Raw genomic sequence first — 25,479 nt, forward strand, 5'->3', positions numbered from 1 at the left:
CATACACTCCCTCTATCTAAGAGTATGTCTACACTACCACCCTAGTTCGAACTAGAGTGGTTAATGTAGGGAAGCGAAGTTGCAAATGAAGCCCGGGATTTGAATTTCCTGGGCTTCATTTGCATCTTGCCGGGCGCCGCCATTTTTAAAGCCCCGCTAGGGAGTAACAGTAGTTCAGAATAGGAAGCCTAATCCGAACTACCTACTCCATGCCACGTGTAGCCGCGGGCACAGAGTCCGAACTAGCGGGGCTTTAAAAATGGCGGCGCCCGGCAAGATGCAAATGAAGCCTGGGAAATTCAAATCCCGGGCTTCATTTGCAACTTTGCTTGTCTACATTAACCACCCTAGTTCGAATTAGGGTGGTAGTGTAGACATACCGTAAGTATTTCTTTCTTTCTTTCTTTCTTTCTTTCTTTCTTTCTTTCTTTCTTTCTTTCTTTCTTTCTTTCTTTCCCACACACCCCTTCTAGCTAGCTGGCTAATATTCATCTGAAATCACAGCCTCCAGTGACAGTGAGTGTGAACGAGAGGGAGGGAACCCTGAGCTGTGGGGGAATTGGAGTCTAAGGGCACGTCTACACAGCAAGGCTAAAGCTGAAATTGTGTGGCTGAAGTTGAAATAGCTTATTTCGGCCTTTGGCGCTGCCTACACGGCAGGAAGGCCGAGTTAGACACTCTTCCTCTGGTTTCCCTTACTCCTTGTAAAATGAGGGTTACAGGAGTCAGAGTAAGAAGTCCTCCAGCTCGACATGCTGCTTCTTGTGTAAACGTGAACGATTTCAGAGTAACATCAGTTATTCCAAATAACACTGCTGTGTACACATGCCCTAAGAGGACAGAGCCCGGTGTATGGGGGAGAGGTATGGTGCCCTGGGTAACTGGGCGGCAAGCCTGGAGCTGTGAGCAAAGAGTCCCAGGTTCAATCAGAGATGGCTTTGCTGTGCCATAAAGCCAATGGAGCTGTATGTGTGTCAGCATCTCTGGGATGGAGCAGTCTGCATGTCAGTGGCTCTGGGATGGAGCTGTATGTGCAGCAGTGACTCCAGGTGTCTCTGGGGTGGAGCTGTGTGTGGGAGTCAGCATCTCCAGATGGTTCTGGGATAGAGCAGTTTGCATGTCAGTGGCTCTGGGATGGAGCTGTATTTGTTGCAGCAACTCCGGGTGTCTCCAGGGTGGATGTGTGTGTGTCAGCAGCTTCGGGTAGCTCCCGGATGGAGCTGTTTGCATGTCAGCAGCTCCGGATGGCTCCGGGATGGGGCTGTTTGCATGTCAGCGGCTCCGGATGGCTCCGGGATGGAGCTGTTTGCATGTCAGCGGCTCCGGATGGCTCCGGGATGGGGTTGTTTGCATGTCAGCGGCTCCGGGATGGGGCTGTTTGCATGTCAGCGGCTCCAGATGGCTCCGGGATGGGGCTGTTTGCATGTCAGCGGCTCCGGATGGCTCCGGGATGGGGCTGTTTGCATGTCAGCGGCTCCGGATGGCTCCAGGATGGAGCAGTTTGCATGTCAGTGGCTCCGGATGGCTCTGAGATGGAGCAGTTTGCGTGTCAGTGGCTCAGCTGGGCACTAGCTGCAAGAGGAGAGTGGCCAGTCGCCCCCTGGGCTCTGACAGACTGTGGGGAATGAGCCCCCGCGAGTACTTTGCTCCGTGATCTCAGCACCGCCTGATGTTTGCCCTCGGCTCCTCCCTGTTTGTCTTTGGCTCAGAGCGCAAGGCCAGGGCTCTGGCCAGACAGCGCATGGGCCCAGCTCATCAGCCCAGCCAGCTCGAGACTTTGCTCCGACACTGCTGAGGATGCAGCACCACCACAGAGGCAGACTCCTGCGTGTGTGGGCAGCGGAGCCGTTCCGCAGCGGCTGTGGTGAGGCCATGAGCCACTGGCCCTGATTGCTGAGGGCTAGGGATGGGGGGACAGGCCCTTTGCCCCCAGGCTCCCTCCAGCTCCCCTTCAGGAGCCTGTGCTGGTGTCCCAGGCTCTAGCCTGCCCAGCTCGGGGGGCTCAGGACTGCCTGGCCGGGGAAGAGTAACGCCGGAGATGAACAAAGCACCAGAGGCAGAGGCCTCCTCTGAGCATGTCCCTGCTCCCGCGGGCACCGCACAGACTGAGTGAGCAAGGACCGCTGGGCTTGGCCCAAAGCCACAATTTAGCACCAAGAGCAGGCACCGCCTGGGGCAGCTGCTGGAGCCCCCTGGTGCCTGAGCTGCACCCTGAATCCATGCCGGTGGGGTGCCCGTCCCAGGGCAGAGCTCTGCCTACTCAGCGCTCTTGGGGGGGCACTGGGCCAGCTCACAGCAGAGACCCCTGGGTCACCCCATCCGCACACGCTGGCTCTGGGCACCCTGCAACCCCCCATGAACTGGGTGCGGCGCGCCCGTGCAAACCACAGCACCAGCCAAGTGCAGCCTGCCAGGAGCCTGGGGTGGGAGCAGCCATTTAGGCCCAAAGCTGCCTCTGGGATCGTATCCCCATCGTCCCAGTCCAGGCCTACTGGGAAAGACACCCCTGACCTCCTTAGGCACAGCTGCCTCCCAGGTCTCAAGGTCAAGCGGGCCTTGTGATTGGGCTCCGGGCGGAGGAACACGCGGCCTCTGCCTTGAGGACGAGGGGCTCTCAGGCCAGCTGAGCAAGTGCCGCCACAATCATAATTAACTCATCGATTTTTCCATAAGGATCGGGAGGCTGGTGGCTCCCAGGACCAAGAGGAACCAGCCAAAAGCAAGCGACGCAGCAGGGGCTCGGCTCGCAGAGGAGCGGTCGATACGTGCTGAGGTTACTGTATTGACTGGCCTGGGGCCATGCCGGGCTCCGCTCCGTCTACATGGTCGTTTTCCACATGGGCCTTCTCAGCGTGACGGTTCCCAGAGCGACCAGAATCCCACTTCTCTGGGGTGTGAGGCTCCCGAGACCCACAGGAGAGGGGCAGCTTGGGGAACGCGCCGTCCAGTCAGGGGCACGGACAGGTTCGGAGAGAACAGGGCCAGCCCCGTTGTGGGGAGGACTGAGCGGGTCCCAACGTACCGGCTGGAGAGGAAGGCAGGGCGGGTTCGGTGGCAGATCACACGTGGCCTGCTGAGGCTGAGGGCCCCAGACTGCTTCATGCACAGGGAAGGGCACCCGGCTCACCTCACGTGGTCGGGGGGGCGGGGGAGGGAGAGGTGATGATTTGGGGGAGCTGCTTGTGGGACTCAACCCTCCATGCGGCAAACTCCCCTGGGAAAAGGGAGGGAACTAGCTGCCTTTCTTGTTGCCTCTCCCCCCCCCATCCCTGTTGGATTGAAACGCCAATGGAAGGGACGGGGGGCGCCTGCTAACCAACAGCGGGGCGTTCACTCGGGATGCTCCTCCATTCTGATACAAACACAGCAGGCAACGGACACGCCCCTCCGGAGACCTGCTCTGCCGGGGGCACGGCACCTGGAAAGGAAGCTAGCGGGCACCTGTCGACCCGGATCCAGCGGTCACCGGACCGAGGGACTGACAGGTCATAAGAGGATGTGCTGGGGCTGAACCCTCCTTGCCGGCTGAGCGAGAGGAGGCAGATCAAGAGCAGGGGGCTCAGCTGAGGAGCAGCCCTGGGAGGAAGGGAGCGCTCTGGGAAGGTTGGGGTGGGCAGGCGGAGGCTGGCTCACAACTGATCCCGGCGGTGGGCCCTGAAAGGAGGTGACAGAAGGCAGGACTCTGGTGGGACCAGGAGCTTCTGGGGGAACCGGGGAAGCCCTGAGGCAGGGGTTGGAAGTGGCAGCAGAAGCGAAGGCTGCAGTAGCCTGAGGGGAAAGAGGAATGATCCAGTCCTGTTTGGACGGTTGTTTGGTCGACGGGATGTGCCTTGGCCAGAGGGCGGAGCCAGGGGAGATGCGGCAAGAGGCAGGCGGCCTGCAGGAGGCGCTGCCATTGAGAGGCGCTCCACAGGCGAGTGTGCTGCCTCACAAGAGACGTAGGGAGTGAGGGGCAGCCTGAGAGCCCCCCAGCAAGCGTGGGGCAAGAGCGGGGGAGGGGCCTCGCTGCCCAAGGACAGAGGAGGTGAGCTGGGGAGAGACAGCTCCGTGGTTCACACACTGCAGCAGGAGGACCCGCTACATGGTTGTTTTTTTGCGGAAGAGGAAATGCAAATGAAGCGCTCATTAGCATTTCTTGCACTCTTATTTGCATATTCCCTTCCGATTCTTTTTGCGGAAGAAGTTTTTGCCGGGGAAAACGCCGTATAGACAGGGCCGTTTTGTGCAAAAAAACCAAAACCCTTTTGCGCAAGAACCCTTATCCCTAAAAAAATGAAGCCAGAGGAGCCTGGCCTCAGCTCTGGAGCGGGGAGGAAACTGAGGCAGGGTGAGGGGGGTAGGGTTATGTGTGCGCAGCTCTATATTTGGTGTGCTACTAAGCAAAGAGCAGCCGTGGGTCAGGGTCTGGTGCAATGGGTGAGAGTCATTGACACTGCCCGCATGCCCAGCCGGAGAGGCAATGCAGCAGGCGCCCAGGTGGGGCTCTGGGTGGATTCTGAGGGGCCAGTCCTGGCTCCGGGGGCTGGCGCAGTTCTCAGGAGAGGGTGCTGGATAGCTCTCCCACCAGGAGTGTGCCCGGAGGAGGTTCTAATGTAGGAACCGTGCCTGGGCTCCATTCAGAGGCTTAAAACACTCAGGGTATGTCTACGCTACCCCCCTAGTTTGAACTAGGGGGGGGGTAATGTAGTCATACGGAGTTGCAAATGAAGCCCGGGATTTGAATTTCCCGGTCTTCATTTGCATAAAGCCAGCCGGCGCCATTTTTAAAAGCCGGCTAGTTCGGACCCCGTGCCGCGCGGCTACACGCGGCACGGACTAGCTAGTTCGGATTAGGAAGCCTCGTGGAATGAGGAGTACAGCTAGTTCGGATTAGGAAGCCTAATCCGAACTAGCTAGTCCGTGCCGCGTGTAGCCGTGCGGCACGGGGTCCGAACTAGCCGGCTTTTAAAAATGGCGCCGGCTGGCTTTATGCAAATGAAGCCCGTGAAATTCAAATCCCGGGCTTCATTTGCAACTCCGTATGACTACATTACCCCCCCTAGTTCGAACTAGGGGGGTAGAGTAGACATACCCTCAGGATCCAGACTCTGGCTCTTCTCCTAGCAGGCAGGCGAGGGGCTCCGCGGGGGCCATGACAGGGAAGCATCCCTGTGCCCTTGCCGTAGCCTGCTCCCCGTAGCCCAGACGCCTTGTCCCATGGCACAGGGAAGGAGGGTGGTGCAGCATGGGGGTGCGAAGGAAAGGGGGGGTGAATTCCGAGAGGCGCAGGAGGAGGCTGTGGAAGAGAAAGGCCTTGGGTCAGCAATAGCGCGGCAGGTGAGCCTGTCCTTAGGGCCCAGGGTGGCAAAGGGGGTGTGGGCAGCACAGAGAGATGCCAGCTCTCCTGGCCACTCCCATGGGTGCTGAGCTTGCCCTGGGGAGCAAGCTGAGCCCAGGTGGAGCAGGGAGTCAGCTGCTTTATATCCTCCCCCCCCCCCACTAGCCACTGTGGTTCCTAGCAGACCCCATCTGAGAGCTGAGCCCTGCTGGTTCAAATCCCCTTCCCGTGCCTCCCAGCACCCCTGCTGTCCCCGAGGCTCGGTGGATCCAAGTCGGCCTGGCAGCAGAGAAGGGGTTGGAAAGACCCCTCCCCCATTGCTGGCAAACCCGTGGAGGGGACACATCCCCCAGGCTCTGTGTGGCCGGGGAATCCCAGAGCACCATGGAGCGCTGCTGGGAGCAGCCCCAATCCCTGTCTCTCGGAGGCTGGGGAATGTACAGCTCTATCCCAGGAGCAGGGCCGGGAGATGGGGAGGGTGGGGGGTTACTCTGGAGATGCAGGGAGGGGTCTCCTTGCTCCCATTGTCCCCCCCCCCGAAGGACCCCGCAGGTGCCATTGCCTCACCAAACAAAAATGCCTTTGAGAGCTGCCTTGTGTGGGGCTGCCCGCTGCAGGGTTTCTGCTGAGCGGCCCCGTCTGGGCTCCACTGGGGGGTCGCTTGGCTGATGGGATTTGTCATGGAAATGAAAGGGTGAGGGGCTGCTGGAGACCCCCAGAAGGGGAGCGACAATATAGCAGTTCCCGGAGCCGCTCACTCATGCAGAGCCAGCGGCTGCACTCCAAGCTGCAGCCAAGGGCTGGCTGGGCAAAGGCCGCAGCTACCCAGCCTCCCTGGGAGCTGCCCTGTGTGTAGATGGAGGGGGACAGTCCTTCCCCTAGAGCCAGGCTGGGCACAGGAAACAATCCTGCCCTGCTCGGCCTAGCATAGGCATGAATGGTACGGGCCATGGACGGGTGTCCCAGCACCAGGAATATTCCTGGTCTGGGGCCAGGCTCTGCCAAAGTTTGAGACTGTGTCTCTCCCCGACCCTGCCTGCTGCCCCCATGTGCCCCCCCAGCTGCATTCCCCAGCCCACCTGAGCCCCTGCATGCACCCCCACCCGTGCACCCAGCCTACCGCCCCTGCATGCACCCCCACCCGTGCATCCCCCAGTCCTGCCTACCGCCCCTGCATGCATCTCCTGAGTGCATCCCCCGTCCCGCCTGCTACCCCCCAGGCAATTTTTAAAAAGCTGGTGGGCGACTTTGGGTGGGGGAGGGGCGCAGGCTCCAGGCATTCTGGGCACCAGCTCTGACCCCATGAGCCACAGCTGGGCATTGGATTTCAGAGTCCCCACCCCTAGCGACTCCTGTCTGCCCCCCGAATCCACTGTGCCCCTGCTTGCCCTGCCTGTGTGGCACTGGATGGTTGATTGATGGGTAGGGGATCCAATCAGTTACAGAGCCGCTGGAAAATTGCCCCCTGGATATTTTGGGCCAGTTTCCCCCTCCCGTGCCATGGTCTGTGCTGGGTGTGATGCCAGTGTATGGCAAGTGGGGAGGAAGCATCCAGCCCCCTTTTGGGCACCCCCCCACACACACCGACACACCAGCAGAGTAGACCTGTGTGAGTCTATTAGCATCTGTCTCCCGCAGCCCCGGGGGCTCTGTCCGGGCCTGGGCACAGGCCGGCTGGGAGCTGCCCACTCCCCCAAGTTCTGTGCTGGAGCTCTGCGTGCTCCTGGCCCGACTGCCTCTCTCCAGGATCGGGTTGCGCGGCTCCCTTTGCTCTCCTTCTGTTGGACAACATTCCCCGGTGCGGAGTCAGCTGGGAGGGCGAGGCCGGATGGGGTTTCGGGGAAACCTCAGCCCGGTGCTGAGCTGGGCAAAAAGCCCCAGGACTAGGAGGAACAGGGATGCCAAGTGCTGGGCTGAGCCAGAGCAGGACTGGCCCTGTGTCCCTACTGCTGCTCCCCATCTCTCTCTTTCGGAGTCACTCCTCTGTGCCAGAGTCTCTATTGGCCTGACAGGCCAGCACCAAGGTAATCAAGGATCCGAGCCCTGGAAGGACTCCTGGTGAGCACAGGCTGGAGGGGCTCTGTCCCGCCCCAGCATTCCTGCAGCGCCAGCTGGCTGTGCCCATGGCTCTGGTGCCTCTTGTGTTGCCCTCTCCTGGTGCTCAGCTTCGTGGTCTCTTCTCCCCCCCTTGCCATTGTGGAGGGCTGGATCCCAACATGCTCTGCTCTACTTGAATCCAAGCAGAAGCTGCCGAGAGGGCGCGCTGCCCGCTGGGATCGGGGGGGGGGGGGGCGGGGGTTTCCCACTGAATGGCGGCTGCCACCTGTCCCATTCCGGGTACTGGGCAGGCCCTTTGCTTCCTGCTCTTGCCAGACTGGCCCTGAGCTAGCCAGCTCACTGGGGCCACCTTGTCTCCTGTTCCTGAGAGGGGAGGGTTTGGGAAACCTGTGGGGGCGGGTTGAGACAATCGGAGAGAATGTGACATTGATACAGACAGCACAGAACTGTCTGCAGCTAAAAGCCAGGGCTCTTCTGGGTGGGGCAGGGTGAGGACAGAGGCTCCAATGACAAGCAAGGTTCCTTCTTACTAAGATGCTGCTTGCTGGCTAAAGGGAGGATTTGCTGTCTTGGGGGAATGGGCTGATCCCAGAGGCTAGAGACCAGGAAGCCCAGTCAGGTTCCTCTCCTGGAAGGGGCTGTTCCCTGCAGGCTGTTCCCCAGGGTGGCTTCAGACCATGTGGCATGTGACAATGGTGGCTGGGTGGCCCCTGCGTTTGCAGATCCCTGGGGGGGGGGCAAAACCCTAGACCTTAGAACAGTACCACCAGCTACTGAGCACTGCCGCCCCCGAGCAGTCGCAGACCACGTCCCTACATTCCCATCTCGGTGGCACCATCCGCCTTGCCCAAGCCTCCGTGGCTTGCACACCCGGCTGGGCTGCTCCCCGCCATCTTCTCTCTGCTCCTCCCTCCCCCCCATCACCCGCCCGCCCAGACTGGACGAGTGCTGGCACCAGAGCCCTTCCTTAAACATGCAAATAGCACCGGAATTCACAGTCCCCAGCGAGATGCTGCTAATCCCCCCACAATGCTGCCAGTTGATAATCTGACCTCAAAGAGCCACAGGCAGTTTAGCTGAACAATGTATTGAATCTAACGATTCCCTGGGCCGGGCAAGCGGCCTATTGAACGCAGCTCTACCCCTGCAGCCCCACCGATGGGCTGATCTCCCGAGCCACTGGCTGCTTCAAAACACAGATTGAAGGGGCTAGAGAAGGGTTTTTAAATCTTTCACTTTATTCCACACATTCCTGGCTGGATTCCAATGAGGGTAATTCGAGTCCACTGGCAGGATGGAGTAGAGGTGGTTTCTTCTCTGGCCAACTGTTATACAGCGCGGCTGAGAGCCTTCCCCCAGAGCAGGGCGAGTGGAACCAGCAAAACCTCTGCTCTAGGGAAGTGAAATATCAGTTAATTGAATAGTTGAGTAACCTCATGAATTCTTATCAGTTAGTCGACTATTCCATAGTCCCCGGGGGCGGGGCCGGTAGCCAGTGCGCTCCGGCCTCACTCCCAAGGAGCTCCCTGACACTCCACACTGCTGCCTCTGTATCAGAGGCAGCAGCACAGGCTGCCAGGCGGGGGGTGGTCCACAAGGGGAGCCAGTTTAAAAATGAGCTCCCCTTCTGGACCGGCTGTCTGTCGCCAAGTGCTGCTGCCTCTGATAAAGAGGTAGCAGTGTGGGGTGGCAGCAGCCCCTGTCTAAGGGGGGGTATGAGCTCCTGGACCTGGCACGAGCCGGAACTGAGCCAGGCTGCTTGCCCATCTAGCTCCTAATACACTTTAAACGCAGAGCTGCAACAGGGGTAGGTTCTGGACCCAGCAGGAGCCAGAACTGAACTGGGCTGCTGGCCAGCCTGCAAAAAATGTACCGGCAAGGGTGGGGCAAGGGAAATGTGTGTGGTTTATAGCATTAACCTATAAGCTGTTGCTTAGCAGTTAATCGGTTAATTGACTACACGATTTCATTCCTACTCTGCTCCTTCCTGGTGCAAAAAGTCCCGCTGGGGTGAGAGACAAGCTGAGACAGGGCGTGCACAGGGTGGTGCCCGTGGAGGCATGCTTGCTAAGCCAGAGCCCCAGCTGGTGAAAACGTCACCCACTTGAGGCCAATGATTTACACCCAAGAAGCATCTGACCCTTGGGCTTCAGCGAAGGGCATCCTGCGCCTGCTTCATTGGGACCCTTAAGGGAACCTGTACTGATGGCTCAGCACGGCACAGCCACCGGACCCCAATTACCTTCCACTTTCAAAGTCCAAGGAGAGTTTATATCACGAGCTTTGGTGGGGTAAAACCTGCTAGTTAACAAAATGGGGGGAAAGGCAAGCTCTTGTCTGGGCCCTGCAGGTCTTCAGGACTCAACCACCAGCCCCAATTGAGGGGGGCTTCGTGGGAGAGGTTATAGTCCTGTCTCACTGGTAGCTGAACTGAGACCCATCACACTCATTGCACGCAGGGTCTCTCTCCCTGCCAAGCAGCTGTTGCACTGTAATGACTGTAGGCCCCTGCTGACCTGGTGCATTCTCAGGTTGGTGAGGGAGGAACAGAGAAGGCTTTTTAGCCCCGTGATGAGCCCCCAAGTCAGCTGTGTCCATTAGCCCCTGCTTAGAGATTTGTGGCCTCCACTCAGTACTAGAAGCCACAATTGTGACTAGGTCATAGTTGGAAGTAAGAGTCCTGGCATGGCCACACATCCAGCTGCTGCCTGGAGCCCTCCCTTCCCCCTCTGGGATGGGCAGGAGGATTACTGGTGCAGCTGAGTGGTGGCTTTATTCCCTGTTCCCCTCCCTGACCAGACCGGTCTCCTCAATGGCATGTTGCACCTGCCCTGACCCGTCCTCCCTGGGCCTCTATGACAGCACCACAACTCACTCTGCACCAGCCCTTGGGGGCCCCAACACGGAGCAGGCTCAGATGGTAGCAGGACCCCAATCCCAGGGTGTACTGCACCAGCGGCCAGCTGCCTAGTCTAGGGGTACGGCCCACAGGAAGCAGAGAATAAAACAGGAAGGACTCCCTCTCCCCGCCAAGCATCCCCTGGCCTGGTCCCTTAGGACTAGAGAAGGACCGAACTGTGTCAGCATCCCGCAGGACTAGAGAAGCCCCCCCCCCCTGCTTCCAACACCCCTAAGCCTAGAGGCCTCCCTGCTCCCAGTGTCTCCTGGTCCGGTCCCCCCAGGGCTAGAGGAGGAGCAGGGGGGCTCCCAGCATGCCCAGGCCTGGAGCCCCGCCCGCCGGCGCGGGGGCCCCGCACGTGGCTCCTTCTTTCTTTCTTTCCTAAGTGAATCATCAGCCAAAGCCTCCAACTTTCCCTAGATAGTCTGAACTCGCGGCTGGGCACAACCAAGCGGCAGGGGGGAGGCTGAGCTGCCCGGGCCTCTGCCCTGCCCCCTCGGGACGCCCCCCCGGCCAGGCTGGGGGGCGCCGGTGTATCGGGGCAGCGCAGCGGGCTCCCGGCCACCCCCCCCTCCCCGGAGCAGGCGCCCCGCTGACCCGGGCCTGCCCCGGGGCGAGTCCGAGCCCCCCTCCCGGCTCCGTGCGCAGACATGGTAGGGGCCTCCCCCCGCGGCCGGGCAGGGCTGCACAATAGCGCCCGGGCGCCTTTGCCTGGGGGGTCCCCGCCCCGCAGCCCCCGCCCGCCCCGCTCCGGGGCCTCGCGCCTCTGTCCCCGCGGGGCGGCCCGGCCATGAGCCCGAGCTGATACCGCCCCCCCTGCAAGGGGCTGGGTCGGATCCGGGGCGGGATGCGCCTGCGGCGGAAAAGGGGCTGAGTCGCGTCCGCGCCCGCTGCTGCGCGGCTGGTTGCAAGGCACCGGGGGCGGCGCGGCGGCGGGGCCGGGGGGAGGACCAGAGAGCGAGCGGCGCCTCCCCCGCACGGCATGGAGCGGCGGCCGGCGGCGCGGCACGGAGCCCGAGGTACCGCGCGGAGCCGGGACGGGGGGGGCCGGGGATACCGCGTGCCCCTCCCCCCGCTGGCTGGTCTCCAGCCCGGGAAGGGAGGGGGGGGGGGTTGCATCACGGAGCTGGGCTCCCGGGGGGTGGGGAGGGGCTGCAGCCCCGGGCTTCCCCCCCCCCCGGCCCTTTGCTGTGGGGATGCGCCCCAGGCAGCCCCCTCCGAGCTCCGCAGGATGCCGGGGTGGGGCCATGGCTGAGTCCGGTCCCGCTCGCAGGAAGCTGGTGGCCTTGCGCCAGGCTGGAGATCGGGCGGGGGGGTCCCCAGCCTGGCCGCCTCCCCCGGCGCCGAGAGCCATGAGCTCATCTGCTCGGAACTCCCGGATCCCGCCCCGGCGCTGGGCCCGGGTACTTGCCTTGGGCCGGAGCATCTCTCCCGGCGCCTCTGCCGGAGACGGGGGGGAGCCTCCGCCCTGGGCACGGCCGCTGGCCTTGGACACAGGCGCTGGCCCGCAGGCCTCGCCGGGCAGGAATGGAGGAATAACGCCCAGCCGGGCTGCAGAGCGAACCGAGTGGGAATAACTTGGGGGGTGACGCTTCCCGTCTGGGCGCCAGGCCGATGCTGGGACTGCGCCCCCCCCCCCCCCGCTCCCCAGATCTGCCTTCCCGGCGTCTTGCTGTGCAGGGGAACCGAGGGGGGGGGCACCCGGCTGCAGGGAGAGGGGTGATCTTGGAAGGGGGGGCGCTCAAACCCTTTCCGGGGAGGAGGGAGCTTGTGGAGGGGCAGGGCCCTTCCTGTGGCTGGGTAGAAACCCCTGAAAGCAGCCCTGGACATGGGGTTTCCAGGGCGAGTTGGAATCCCTCCTCCCCCCAGCAGAAGCGGCCGGCTGCTGTCAGATGTCCTAATTTAGGCCAGGCCCAGGACCTCAGCCTCGCCCTGCAGTGTTTGCAGCCCAGACGTGACTGACTGGGGCTGGGGCGGGGAGACCCAGGGCTCTGCAAATCGGGAGCTACCCCTGCTGTCTGGGCCTCCCAGCTGGTGAAAATGGGGGAAGCTCCCATTGGAATGAAGGGGCCAGATCCACTGACCTCCGTGATTTGCACCCGGGGCTTTGGGCAAGGAGAATGGCTTTGGAGCAGCCGATGGGGGCAGAGGGGTTTTAGAGTCTCAGGCTGCTGGGGCGCGACTCTGCGCTCGCCCCTCCCAGCGTAAATCAAGGGTCGCTCTGGGCAGGCAGAGGGAGTCGGAGCAGTGGCACGGAAGCCCTGCGCCCCAGCGGGGTACAGGTCCCTCTGTAGTGCTCCGGGCCGTGACAGGCCCCAGGCTCTCCTGGAGTTGTGAATGATGGGGAGGGGAGAGAGGAAGGCCCAGGGCCGGAGGCTTATAGACCCAGCTGAAATGGAGCCTCTGGATGAAGGCAGTGCCCCCTCCCTGGAGTTACACGAAGCAGGAGGGAAGGAGCTAGCACAGTCTCAGTAGGCCACAGAGAGCCAAGCGTGGGGAGAGCCCCCTAGGAGTTAATTAGATTCACTCAAGTGGCTACAAAATAGAAGTTGCCCTTGACGAGACCTTTCCAGGGAGCAGCAGCCTTTGTCACGCAGACAGGACAGCTCTGCTGGGGGCTTTGGTGTTTCTGCGTGTGCTTGGTCCCCCACCTTGCTGCTGTGGGTCAGGCCGGTGCCGCTTGCACCTCCTCTCCCTTTGCCCTGCATCTGGCATCCGTCTCCAGCCCTGATGCTTGGGAGAGGCTAGGGATGTGAATGGTTAACTGGTAAGCGTCACCCTTACTGGATGATGCTTCCCGGTTACGGATAACTAGTAGGGATTGGCGCACCCCCCGGCCCGCCGTAGGTAGAGGGCTGCTCCAGCCCCTGCAAGGGGCACCTCAGCAGGGCCCGAGAGGCCCCCATCTGTGACGGGCCCAGCCCAAGCTCGCTGGAAGCAGCTCCCATCCGCAGCGTGCGCTCACCACGGAAGGGGGCGTCTCTGACCAGCCGGGAGCAGCCCCCGCATGCCCTTGTTTAATCAGTCAAACATACTATTTAACCGGTTAACTAATTAACCGGTTAACTAATTACCTCCTTATTAGAGCATGAGCCAGGCCTAAGGAGCAGTGGCACACCTGGGCTAGCTGAATCTTTCTCGCACTTTGATACTCCTGCCTGCCAGCCCCCTTTCTTCCCCGCACAGGTGACCCCTCCCCAAGCCCTGGGCTTCAGCCTGCCTGGCATACAGGGTGCAGGAGGCATATCTGCTGGCTCGTGAACTCTGGAACTGAAGCAGCCACCTGCCAGGAATTCTGTACCCATCCTGCCCTCTCTGTGCCCTGCCTCTTTTGCTGCACCTCCGTACCCCTGCTGCGGCTGCGAGCAGCCCATAGCCAACCCCACTCAGAGCTTCTGTGCGCTGGGTCTCCGCTGAGTGCCACAGTATCGGTTTCCAGAGCTTGCCCAGACTGTCCACAGCGTCGGGCCCCCTGGGGATGACACGTCTGTCCTATGACACCACCCCAGCCAGCTGTGTAGCTGGGAGTGACCTGTCCCAGAGCTGCACTATGGCAGCCTGGCTTATTCAGATCTGGGACTAGTTCAGAAGCATGGTTAAAACCAAGGATGTTAAGAGGCGGGCAGTTGGCCAACCGTGTAGTTGATGCAATTTGTAAACAAAGGTTTAAAACAAACAAAAGGAAGTTTTGCTTCATTCGGCTCACAGTCAACCTGTGGAACTCCTTGCCAGAGGATGCGGTGAAGACTAGGATTTTAACAGGGTTCAAAAAAGAACTAGATAGATTCATGAAGGTTAGGTCCATCAATGGCTATTAGCCAGGATAGGTAGGAATGCCATCCTTAGATCCAACCGGGGAGGGATCACGTGAGAATTGTGATCTGTCCCTCTGGGGCATCTGGTATTGGCCACTGTTGGCAGACAGGATCCTGGGCTAGATGGACCTTTGGTCTGATCCAGTACGGCCATTCTTATGTTCTTATGATAAGAGAAGGGCTGATACAGAGGCAGCAAGGGGGTGAGGGGAATGCGAGTAGTCAAGTAGTCGACTTGACTACCCGGTAAGTTTAGGCTTACTGGGTAGTCGACTAGCTGCTTGCACCCGTAGTTAAAACACTGCCAGGTCTTGTCTACACCACTGGCTGCAATGGTGTGTTAGGTCCTAACCGGGTCTTACCCCCAAGTGAGGAAGATGGGGGCTGGTCTTATGAGCGGGAAGGCAAAAGGCCTTTGGTGGTGGCTGGGCTGTGGCAGCTCCCTGCGTGAGAAGACATGGGGGACTGGAGCTGAGGATTCATCCTCAACACGTGGCTGTCTCCTGGCTGCGTTTCTGGGCTGGGTGGTGTTCCCAGGCGCCTGGCCCGAGGTTTGCTGGCCCTCCACTGGGTCACAGGAGCAGCCGGGCCTGCATCTGCAGCTTTGCCCAGGCTGAACTCTGCTGAATTCTCTTGCTCCTGCGCAGCCGGAGGGAGGGCAGCGGCTGGCTCGGGCCAAGTCTGCTGGAGCCAGGGTTTGTTTTGGCTCCGAGTCTCGCTAAGGGACCCAGCCAAGTGCTCTCTGGCCCTGACTCGGTTGATATCTCTGGGTGCAGGCAGGGCCGCTTTGTGACTAAGCATGGCTTTGTGGCAGGCCTGTCTCTCCACCCATGGAGGAAAAGGGAAGGCCCGGCAACCCCCCTCCCCCTCCGTCCCTGATTCCCTGTTGCAGAGTGGGAGGGACAGCTGCTGTGATTCATCCAGGCCCTCATGTGCATGGGGCTGAGGTGGCCTTTCGGGGGAGGGGAGGACATGGGGGCAGGGGGAACAGAAGAGCCACAGGGCCTGCTTAGTTTATCAGAGCTCGCTGCAGCTGGTGGCCAGCCGGCGAACGGGCCCTAAATGCCGACCTGCCATCCAGGGGCCCTGCAAACGGCAGACGTATTGTCTGTGCCCGGCTCCTCCGATAGGCCTGGCTTTCCGTTGTTTATCGCGGAGGAGAACGGTTCTTCCCCTCTCTTCGTCATGATGTCCGGTGTCTGGCCGCATGGGCATGCTACTCCAGCGGGGTGGCGGTAAGTTCCCGGGCAGTAGCAGGAGGTGCCCGTCTCTGGGCATAGACCCCCACGGATTTGAGTGTGTCCCACCAATATGTTGGGAAGCTAGTTTGGAGTTAATCTCCTAGCAACAAAACAAGGGGAATTGGGGGGGAGGGGGAATCCAGGTGCTAAGCCTTTGGAAGAGGTGGTGACTGTTTTATAGCATGCGGCAGCGCTTAGCGCTTGATCTTTGCGAAAGGATGTGACCAAGTTGTGTTGGCCCAGCTTTGCAGAAGGGTCTCAGAGGGGTAGTAGCTGTGTTAGTCAGGAACTTTAAAAACGAGTGGTCCTGTGGCACCTTAGAGACTAACAAAAATATACAGGCAGTCCCCGGGTTACGTACAAGATAGGGACTGTAGGTTTGTTCTTAAGTTGAATTTGTATGTAAGTCGGAACTGGTACATATTGTAGGGGAAACTCTAGCCAAACATTTCTCCAGAGCTCAGTTTTATTCTCCCACACCTCACTTCCCTCAGTCCTTTATTCTCAAGCTGAGGTGTCTGCTGAGAAAAGCCGCTCCGCGTCTCCCTGGTCTGCTGGGGGGAAGCAGCTAGTGTGGGGTTGCCTCACCCCGTTTGTAAGTAGGGATCCGATGTAAGTCGGATCCATGTAACCCGGGGACTGCCTGTATATCTAGGATCATGAGCTTCCGTGGGCAAAAGCCACTTCCTGAGGAAAAGGAGTTTTCGCCCACGAAAGCTCATGATTCTGTGTGTTTTTGTTAGTCTCTAAGGCGCCACAGGACGACTCGTTTTTGCAGCCCGGGTCGCTCTGGTGCGTGGCAGGAATGTGAACGTGTTTTTGCTGCTGGTGAAAAGGGGTTTGTTGAACTATTTCCCTCTTTTTCTTCCTTTTTTAAAATGAATTTGGTCAGTCCGGCCTGTCCAAAAATGGGACCACCCTGCCTCTGCCCATTGCCCCGGCTGTGTGGAACGGTCCTGAGCCCATGGGAACGAGAAAATGGGGGGAGAAATCTGGCCGCAGCGGAACTCATCCCCCCGCTGACTTCAGTGGGGCTGGGATTTCACCTGCCCGAGCGGTTGACACTTCTCCGGATGGTCTGGAGCTGGCTGTAGTGCCGGGGAGGGAGTTTCCAGTGATGCTGGACAGGGTGAACCGCGTCCCTTAGTGAGCCAGGCAGAACGCTGGTGCACAGATTGAAGATTAGGCCGAGGAGGCCGCTGTGGTGTAGAGCCATCAGCAGAGTGATGGTGGTTACGTGCAAGCAGCTGGCGAGACGGGCCAAGGATACGGATGGAGCAGGGCATAGGCCTGTTATCTGTATGGTCCCTTTCTGGTTACCGCAGCTCTTCTTCCTCCTGGGGCTGGGACCCACCATACAGAGATCTTGGACCCCAGGCAAGACAGCGATTCTGGAGGAAGCCAGGTCAGGGAGAGGATGGAAGAAGAGCTGGGGTGGGTGGCAGAATCGCAGTGGGACAGCCTTGGAGGGCATTGAGCGCTCTAGTGGTCCTGAGTCCTGACTCCGGGATGGAGCAGTGCTGCGCTAGAGCCAAGCGCTAGGGAAATGGCCGGCCTAATCGCTGGGCGAAAGCAGGATCTGTGTGCCAGGCCCTGCTAGCCGTCTAGGGCTTGTGCTCCAGGCTCGAAAGGCCAGCGGTCTCGCCCGCAGAGGTGCCGTGCTCCCTTGTTCCTGTTAGGAGCTCAGCGCCTCTGCATATTAGGCGGATAAGCCTGATTTTGGAAAGGAGCTGAGCTCTTAGTTCGGCACTGGGACGAGGGCCAGACTTTTGGAAGTGCCCAGCGGCAGCCGGGCAGGTTTTCTCAAGAGCTCTGTGCCCCGCACGGAGGGCCGCTGGTAATTCTGCCCATGCACGCAGCTGTTGCTCTGCGTGTGTCGGGTGCTCGGACACCTCCTACCCACCTGTTCTGTCGCTGGCTCCATGGGTGTCAGGTCGCAGTGCCTGCCCTGGGGATCCAGCGCCGGCTCCGGGCCGGTCCAGTTCAGATCCAGCCGCGTGGGAAATTCACGGTGGGGGACGCAGGGCTCGAAAGCAGCTCAGGTTCTCCGGCCTGTTTTCCTTGATGCCGATTGGAAACGAACCGTGAACATCCCGAAGCCCCATCCCAGCACTGCCCTGAGATCCCCTGTCACTCCTTGCTCCTCGGTCCACATCCTTGATGCTCTTGTGCCCCTGCGTGGTGCTTTGGGGCAGAAGGCGGTGGCAGGGCAGTGAGGTACCCCTCCTGCACTGCAAGCAGGCCTCCCTTGCGCCTCGAAGGGTCGCTCCGGTGCCCTACAAGCTATAGGAGTGCCGCAGGTTATCCAGCTGGGGGATAGCCCGCTCCCAGCAGTCCCCAGACCCTCCTCCTTTTCGAACCAGATCTTCTCTGTTGGTTTGTATGGCATTTAACCCCAAACCTCCTGGGTAGGCCCCGGCCCCACAGCCTTCCTTTCCCTAGCCCAGGGGGGTTAGGAACGTGTTTGGGGCAGTCTGTTTCTTCTCTGTGCGGTGGGACAGCTCAGCGTGCTGGGCAGAACGGCCCTCCAGGAACAGCAGAGACCCCCTCGGCATGCACATGTCTGGACAACCCCCAGCTGGTGAGCTGATCTCCGGGGTCTGGGGAGCGTTGGGGAGCTCAGGCTTTGTTTCCCATCTCTCTCGCTTTCGGGTGCTCCAGCCCTGACCCCTGGGTTCTGAGCCCAGAGGATTCTGGTGCCGTCGGCTCAGGGGAAGGGTTAATCACCCCACTCCCTACTATGCCCTGTTTTCACTGTGAGGAGGAATGAATGCTGGGAAGGTACCCGGCTGCAGCTCCCCTGCCAGGCCAGGGGTGAATTCAGGGCCTGGCTGTGAGCCTGCTGAGCCCCGCTTCACACACACGCAGCTGGGAGCGTGGGAGCCAGACCCCAACGGGAGCAGCCCAGTTTTAATTTGAGTTTTGGGAGACGGTCCTGGAGGGCTGTTGGCTTCCTCTGAGCACCGAGCCCAGGCGGCGTGGGACCCAGCCACCAGCCCACACCAAGGATGCGGGAGGGTCGTGGGCTCTGTGTCACAAGCGCCCTGTTCTTGTGGCGTCTGTCTGTGCTGAGCTCTGCAGGGTTCCAGGGAGCTCTTGGCCCTCCGAGTTGTGGGGCACTCTCTGGGGCACCCCTGGCTTCCTGCTGCGGGGCGGGCAGGCCTACAGCGTGGAGCTGCCTGGGGTGGGCGTGGGAGCAGCGCCGTAGGCAGAGGAGCAGTTGTCCCTGCCAGGAGCTCGCCGGGCGCGGGCGGCTGAGTGACGTGCTCAGTCCCGGTCATCCAGGTGTGACGGATACAGTTGTTCCTGCTAATCCCCGGAAGCTGCGTGTGTGTGAGCAATTGGGCGTGTGGCTTTGCAGCGTGTCTGAGACACGCTCTGCTGCTCCCGATGATCCCGTGGGATGGCTGCGGCATGGGGCCCCGGGCTTTCCCTCCTAGGGTGCTGGCGGGGCAGGGACTGGCTGACTCAGAGGCAGGGGATGGGATGGGGGTTCTCCCCCGCGAGGGTGCTGGTTCCTGTCTGGGGTCAGGGTAGCAGTGATCTGCAGGTGTTCCCACCTGAGGAGGGTCTGGCTTGTGTAACTGGACTCAGGTGTCTGTGGGTCCCTCGGGCAAGAGACCCCAGCTGGGTGTTGCAGTGAGGAGGCCAGGGCTGAATGAGCCATGGAGACTATGGTGTCCCCTCCCTGCTAGAAGGCTCGCTTTGAGGCACAATTAGCCTGGGTGCGGGCAGAAGAGATGGCCCCATGCTGGACCCCTGCTGGGGTTAGGGTAGGGGTTGGGCTGTGGGGCACAGGGTCAGCGGCCGATTCATTGGCACTTGCCACGGCCTTGGGGTGCTGAGCTGGGGAGGGGTTGGCCTTTTGCGCACTAGACCAGGTTATGCCGGGAGGGCGCGACATCGGTGGCCTTATGCCTGAGACAGCCCCGGGAATTGGTTTCTGCCCAGGGCAGCAGAATCCCTCTGTTCCAGGGACAGGTCAGAGCGAGACTAGGATGTTAAGTATCGGGTAACTGACTAATCAAATAGTTGATGCATTTTTGCATTGACTCTTCGATTAGTCGATAGGGCACCTCCGTCCTAGGGCTGTTGTGACACTTCAAAGGCAAAAGCGCCGGAAGCCCAGGGTCAGCGGGGGGAGACAATGGAATGGTCTCCCCCCGCTGACCCCGGGCTCCTTGAAGTACCCTCCTCTATTCCCCCCCTTGCTGCCTCTGATAGGGTCCTGTCAACTAGTCCTTCACATCCCTAGACTGCTCCCTGGGGCTGCGGAGTTGGGTTTCTTTTGTTTCATCCCCTCAAACAAATTCTTCCAAATCCTGAAGCCTCTTGCTCCTGAGCAGCAAGCGCCCCACAACAACAGGCCAGCCACAGCGGCTCGCCCATCTTCCCTGCGGCGCCGACTCCAGCATCCAGCCGCATTCCCCTGTGGCCGCCGTTTGTGCCGCAGGCTCAAGCCCCAGCATGGCGCGGATTCAGCTGGAAATGAGCGCTGACGGGCAAGGGGAAACCTCTCTCCCCCATCACAGAAGCCTGCAATGGAACGGGGATTCTTTTGTGCCGTGCTGAGGCTCGGGACATCATTCCTACCATCCTGGCTAATAGCCATTGGTGGACCTAACCTCCATGAATCTATCTAGCTCTTTTTTGAACCCTGTTAAAGTTCTAGCCTTCACCTCATCCTCTGGCAAGGAGTTCCACAGGTTGACCGTGCGCTGAGTGAAGTAAAACTTCCTTTTGTTTGTTTTAAACCTTCTGCCTATTAATTTCATTTGGTGACCCTCACTTCTAATATTGTGGGAATAAGTAAATAACTTTTACTTATTCACTTTTTCCATCCTACTCATGATTTTATAGACCTCTATCTTATCCCCCCTTAGTCTCCTCTTTTCTATGCTGAAAAGTCCAAATCTTTTTACACTCTCTTCATATGGGACCTGTTCCAAACCCCTCTTCATTTGTGTTGCCCTTTTCTGAAGCTTTTCCAATGCCAATATATCTTTTTGGAGATGAGGCGACTACCTCTCTATGCAGTATTCAAGATGCGGGCGTCCCAAGGTTTTGTACAGAGGCATTAAGATATTTTCTGTTCTATTCTCTATCCCTTTTTTAATGACTCCTAACATTCCATTTGCTGTTTCGACGGCCGCTGCACACTGAGTGGATATTTTCAGAGAACTGTCCACAATGACTCCAAGATCTCTCTCTTGAGTAGTTGGGAGACCTCAGGGTGGGCACAGTGACTGCCCACAGGGCCCTGCTGTGGCAGTGTGACGCCGGCAGCTAGGACGGCTCAGGGCTGAGAGCAGTCCACTGAGATCTAGACTGGGGACTCCCGAGCGCTTGGGAATTAGCCCTGCTTTGGGTTGTCTCAGCCAACACTGAGCTGCTGGAGCATTCAGCTGAGATTTCTGGCTCTTCCTCTTTTCCCCTGTGGCAAGCTGTGCCATGGGCCGGGCTGTCCATGGTCTCGTGACTCGCTGCTGGGGTTGCCAGGTGGTGCCAAGGCCACATTTGCACTCCAGCAGCACCCAGGAGAGGTGCAGAGCCAACAAAGGGAGGGGTCTCTGCCCCAAGGCGCTTCCACAGAGCTGGGGGAGCACACGGCACCGCCGAGGCTGCGTGGCCCCACGTGAGAGGCAGGGGTGTTAGTGCTGCGGTGGAGGGCGGCCATAAGGTGGTTTGGGGGTGTCTGCAGGGAGCTTCCGTGCAGCATTGGAGACTGCGTGAAGGGGCTTGTGAAATGGTCGGTGAGGAAGGCAGGGTGGGGTGGGGGCGGCGTGGGTGAGGAAGGTGAACCGAGCCTGGTAGACCCTCCCCAAAGTCCAGGGAAGGAGGAGGATGCTCCTTGGACTGGATCTCCAGGCTGGGCTCTACAAGCTGCCGTGCAAAGGACTCTCGGCAGGAGCGTGGCTGGCGTGGTCAGTGGGGGGTGGGCTGGGCTGTGCCCTGTGGCTCAGAGGGGAGCCGAGGCGGGTGCCCTGGTCTCTCTCTCTCCCACGTGCCGCCGGAGGCAGGGGCTGTGACTGGGTCGCCTTCCCCTTTCCTTGCCCCGGGACGGAGGGAAGCAGGCTGGTGTGATGCAGCCCCTGTCTCAGGACCAGCCTGGCGTCACCGCCGGGCCCCGCCCTGCCTGGGGCGGGTACGGGAATTAGCTTGGCGGGGTGGGGTGTGTGAAGCCTGGCTCTTCCCCTGCGCAAGCTGCTGATGCTGGTGCCACATGGGGCCGGGGGAGGACACGGGGACCCGAGCCTGGCGTGCTGCAGCCTGCTAGGGAATGAGTGATGTCCGCCCACGGGCCTGGGCCCAGGACTGGACCAATGGGGGATGCTGTGGTCTGGCAGCTCCCAGCGGGGCCCTGGAGAAATGCCGCCTCCTGCAGGGCCGAGCACCTTCATCCCCTCCCGTGGGGGCCCTGCTGGGGCAAAGCACTTAGCAGCCAGGCCCAGGGACTGCGCCCCTCCACTCTCAGGAGGATCCAAGACCCCTCTTTGACCCCCCTGGACCGCCCGGCCCTGTGGGGATCCCAGTGAGCCCCATGTTACCAGGCTGAGTCCCGGGGCCCTGTTCAGCTGCCCGCGTTCGTGCCTCCCACGGGGTGCGGCGTGAAGGCAGCAAAGAATATCGCTTAGCTGGGCACAGGCCCTGTGGCTCCATCTCTCTGGCTGGGGCCTTGCAGGGGACCCCGGCCAGCACTTGTCAGTTGCCTGGGGCAACGCATACGGGCCGGTGGGGTGTTCCGGGGAGAGCAAGGTGTCCCTGCGGTTGGCTGGTTGCTTCGACGGGGCCTCGTCAGCAGAGAGGCCCCCGGTGCTTGTGTGCCGTGGTGATCACAGGATTGTGAGCTTGGGGGGCACACCCTGCCTTTCCCCAGTGGCTTTGACAGCAGCGCTTTGCCTGCCCTGAGCATCCCTCCTGTGGCCCTCCTGGCACCCCAGAGATGTCAGGTGTGGCTGGGGGCGGGCGGGCGTGTTAGCTGCGGGGTGGGGGTTCATCCCTCTGGAATTCCCTCCCTGCCCGCAGCACGGCACGCCTGCCCCCACCGCTGTCCTGGCAGACAAACAGCGTCGGGTTTCGGGGGCAGCTGCTGGGACAAGACAGCGACAGCTGGGGCTGGGCTGGGACAGGGCTGGGCTGCACCTCAGCCGGGTCAGCGCAGGGGCTAACTCAGGCGCTGCCCCAGCCACGGAAGTTTGGTCCCTGCGTCATGGGCGGCGGGAAGGACCCTGGCCCGGCTGGTGACCTGGCCTAGATGGGCCCCGGTGGCTCGGGCTGGCGGGGTTGCTAATGGCCACCGGCAGTTTGGTTTTCTCTCACATGCCACTGACGTGGCAGCGTGGCCTGGCCTCGTGCCGCCCTGGTGCAGTGGGGCTGACGGTGAGGGGAGAGCATCCTGACTCCGGTCCCCTCTCCCCCTGCTACCTGAAGCACCACTTGGACTTTCCTGGGAGGTTCCCATCCATACCCTGGCCCTGCCGAGCCCACTAATTCGGCCGCCCATGGCAGGTCAGATGCGGGTCCGAGAGGCCTGAAGGAGAAGCTGTGTGCCGGGGGCCTGGGGTCTGCTGGGAGTCAGGGCCTGCCGGGGCACCCAGACTGGTCTTGGCATTGGGCAGAGTCGCCCATCCCCCGGCTCTGCCTTGGGCACATCTGGGGACCCGGCACGGCGTTGCCATCTGTTCTGAGACATCATTCTGGGCTTGAAGCGTTTGCTCATCTGCCGGCTGTGGGCTGCCTCTCGGAGGGCCTTTGTCTGCCCGGCCTGGGTGTGGGTGCCAGGGCTGTGACCCCGGCGGGTATGTCACCCTGTGGTCCCTGGATGGCCACTCTCCTCTCCAGCTCCATGGGCAGCCAAACCTCCCCGGGGGCAGCAGAGAAGGGGCGCAGAGCGTGTGTGTGGAGACGGGACAGGTTCGGGAAGGGGCTTTCTCGGCTCATGTCATGTCCGCCCATGCCCCCGTGGGCTCCCTCCCCAACCTGCGTGACCTAGGCCAGCACTGGGGAGGCCGGGCCAGGGCTAGGTCCGAGGCAGGGAGAGTGGGGCCGGCTCTCCGGAGGCTGGGTCCCTGGGGGGTGGTGCTTAGGGAGGGCTTGGGGCCAGGGGCAGATGACCATTTTGCGGGGCCCCCCTTTGCCACGGAGCATGCGCGGGGCTTCTTGAAGTGCAGGGCCCGGGGCGGCTGCCCCACTCGCCCTGCCCCTGCTTGGGGTACTAGGACAGGTCAGGCTGGAGCTGCTGCGGGGCGGATGTAAACGCATGTGTCTAACCCGTTGGCGCTGGGGTCTGCACCTTGTGCAGCACCCACCGGAGTTACGACCTAAGAGCTCCCTGAGCCCTGCTGCGTGGGGCACCGTGAGCCCCAGGAAGGGGGGAGCCCGCTGTTCCCCTGGCTGCCTGCCCCACTGGGGCAGGGGTGCTGCTGAGCAGTGACTGGGTACACAGGGGCTGTGGGCCGCTGATTGCAGGGTTGCGCTGGGCAGAGTCCTGTGCGGACACACCCGGTGCGGTGGACTGAGGGCTGGGGAGGTTCTTACGCTGCTGCGGGATGGAGCCGGCCCAGCTCCAATTGTGGGGTTGCAGCTCTCCCTCTTCCATCTGTGTCCCCAGCCCTGGCCGTGCCCTGGGGTGGGGCTGGGCTCAGCTGCCTGGAGGCAGGGTGCAGCGTGTGCTGGGGGAGGTGCATGCCGGGGTAGGGGACACTGGGGGGGGGGGGGGGGGGTTTAGTGATGGTTTTTCTGCATTCTCCCCTGGCACAGGCAAGTGGGAGCTGTGACCCGGGCTGTTGCTGGGAAGTGATGCCATCCTCTGCCGGTGACAAGGGGTGTCTTCTCTGGGACCCCGGGGACACCCGCCAGGCAGCCCCTGCACTAGTGCAAACCGCCCCTTGCCAGCCGCATGCTGGGCCTGTCTTAGAAACGCCCACCAGCCGCTTGCCGCTTTTGTGGCCAGCGTGCCGAGATGGAGGTGGCAAGGGGGCTGTCCTGGCCTGCCAACCCCGGGCCCTGCGGCTGGAGCCAGCCAGGGCCCGCCCTTGCACGTTTGTTTTTCTCTCCTGTCTGTTTATAGAGCTCATGCGCTGCCTGTCTCGGGCCCTGGCCAGCCCCTGTGCATTGCAGAGCGCTGTGCAAACATTACCCAGCCCTGGTTCTCCGGGCGCTTCTCGTCCCTCTGCTGGGGAGGGGCTGGCCCTGCAGCCGCGTCTCCCCTCCTGTGCAGCTTGGCTCGCGCTAGCTGCCCTAGGCCTGCCTGCACTTCAGCCTCCCCACTCCTCGGTGCAGGTGGCACATCCCAGCTGTGAGGTTTCCGTGCAGAGGCTGAGCTGAGAGTGTTGGCTGGGCCTCCTAATACTGCGTGTTTCGTGGGTGGGGAAACTGAGGCATGTAGCTGTGCAGAGTCTGGAAGAGAACTGGGGAGTCCTGCCTCCTTCCCCAGACATTAAACACCACTCTCCTCCCAGAGCTGGGAACAGAACCTGGCTCCTAGGCCCCGCTAGATAGTGCTGGATCAGACCGTTCTTTACAAACCTGTTTCACCAGGGTTTGTTCAGTCCAGAGTGCAAGGTCTGATTCCCCCCGAGAGACTATGCAGGGTTGGGGCACTTGGAGCTGAAGGGGCCTCACTTCCCCAGGCAAAGCACTGACTTCCCATGTGTGCGCCCCTGAGCTACGTGTGTCTGCACGGCCCGGGCTGCTCATAAGACAGGCCAGACTAGGTCAGACCAAAGGTCCATCTAGCCCAGTGTCCGGTCTGCCCACAGTGGCCAATCAAGTGATCCCTGTCCTGTCACCCATTCCCAGCCTCTGACAGACGGATGCTAGGGACCTACCCATCCTGACTAATAGCCATTGATGGACCTAACCTCCATGAATTTATCCAGTTCTTTTTTGAACCCTGATAAAGTCCTGGTCTTCACCACATCCTCTGGCAAGGAGTTCCACAGGTTGACTGCACGCTGCATGAAGAGAAACTTCCTTTTGTTTGTTTTAAACCTGCTTCCTATTAATTTCATTGGGTTCTTATGGGAACAACGAAATAACTTTTCCTTGTTCACTTTTTCCACACCAGTCATGATTGTATAGACCTCTGTCATGTCCCCCCCTTAGTCTCCTCTTTTCTAAGCTGAAAAGTCCCAGTTTTTTTAATCT

At 60.8% G+C, this 25,479-nt stretch overlaps 1 protein-coding gene across 7 annotated transcripts in view; it reads left to right on the forward strand.

Moving 5' to 3' along the window:
• Positions 1 to 10,953: 10,953 nt before the first annotated feature.
• Positions 10,954 to 25,479, forward strand: part of MAP7D1 (MAP7 domain containing 1) — a 44,558-nt gene continuing 30,032 nt past the window's right edge. For 4 of the 7 annotated variants that reach the window (XM_075908859.1, XM_075908861.1, XM_075908865.1 and 1 more), the window contains exon 1: positions 10,955 to 11,293. In XM_075908859.1, coding sequence (XP_075764974.1) covers positions 11,257 to 11,293 — 37 coding nt within the window. In that variant the 5' untranslated portion in view covers positions 10,955 to 11,256. Of the gene's footprint in view, positions 11,294 to 15,127; positions 15,325 to 25,479 lie in introns of those variants that run through there. The other 3 variants (XM_075908862.1, XM_075908864.1, XM_075908863.1) reach the window with 3 other exon arrangements.

This window comes from Pelodiscus sinensis, chromosome 25 (assembly GCF_049634645.1).
Source record: "Pelodiscus sinensis isolate JC-2024 chromosome 25, ASM4963464v1, whole genome shotgun sequence".
NCBI lineage: Eukaryota > Metazoa > Chordata > Testudines > Trionychidae > Pelodiscus > Pelodiscus sinensis.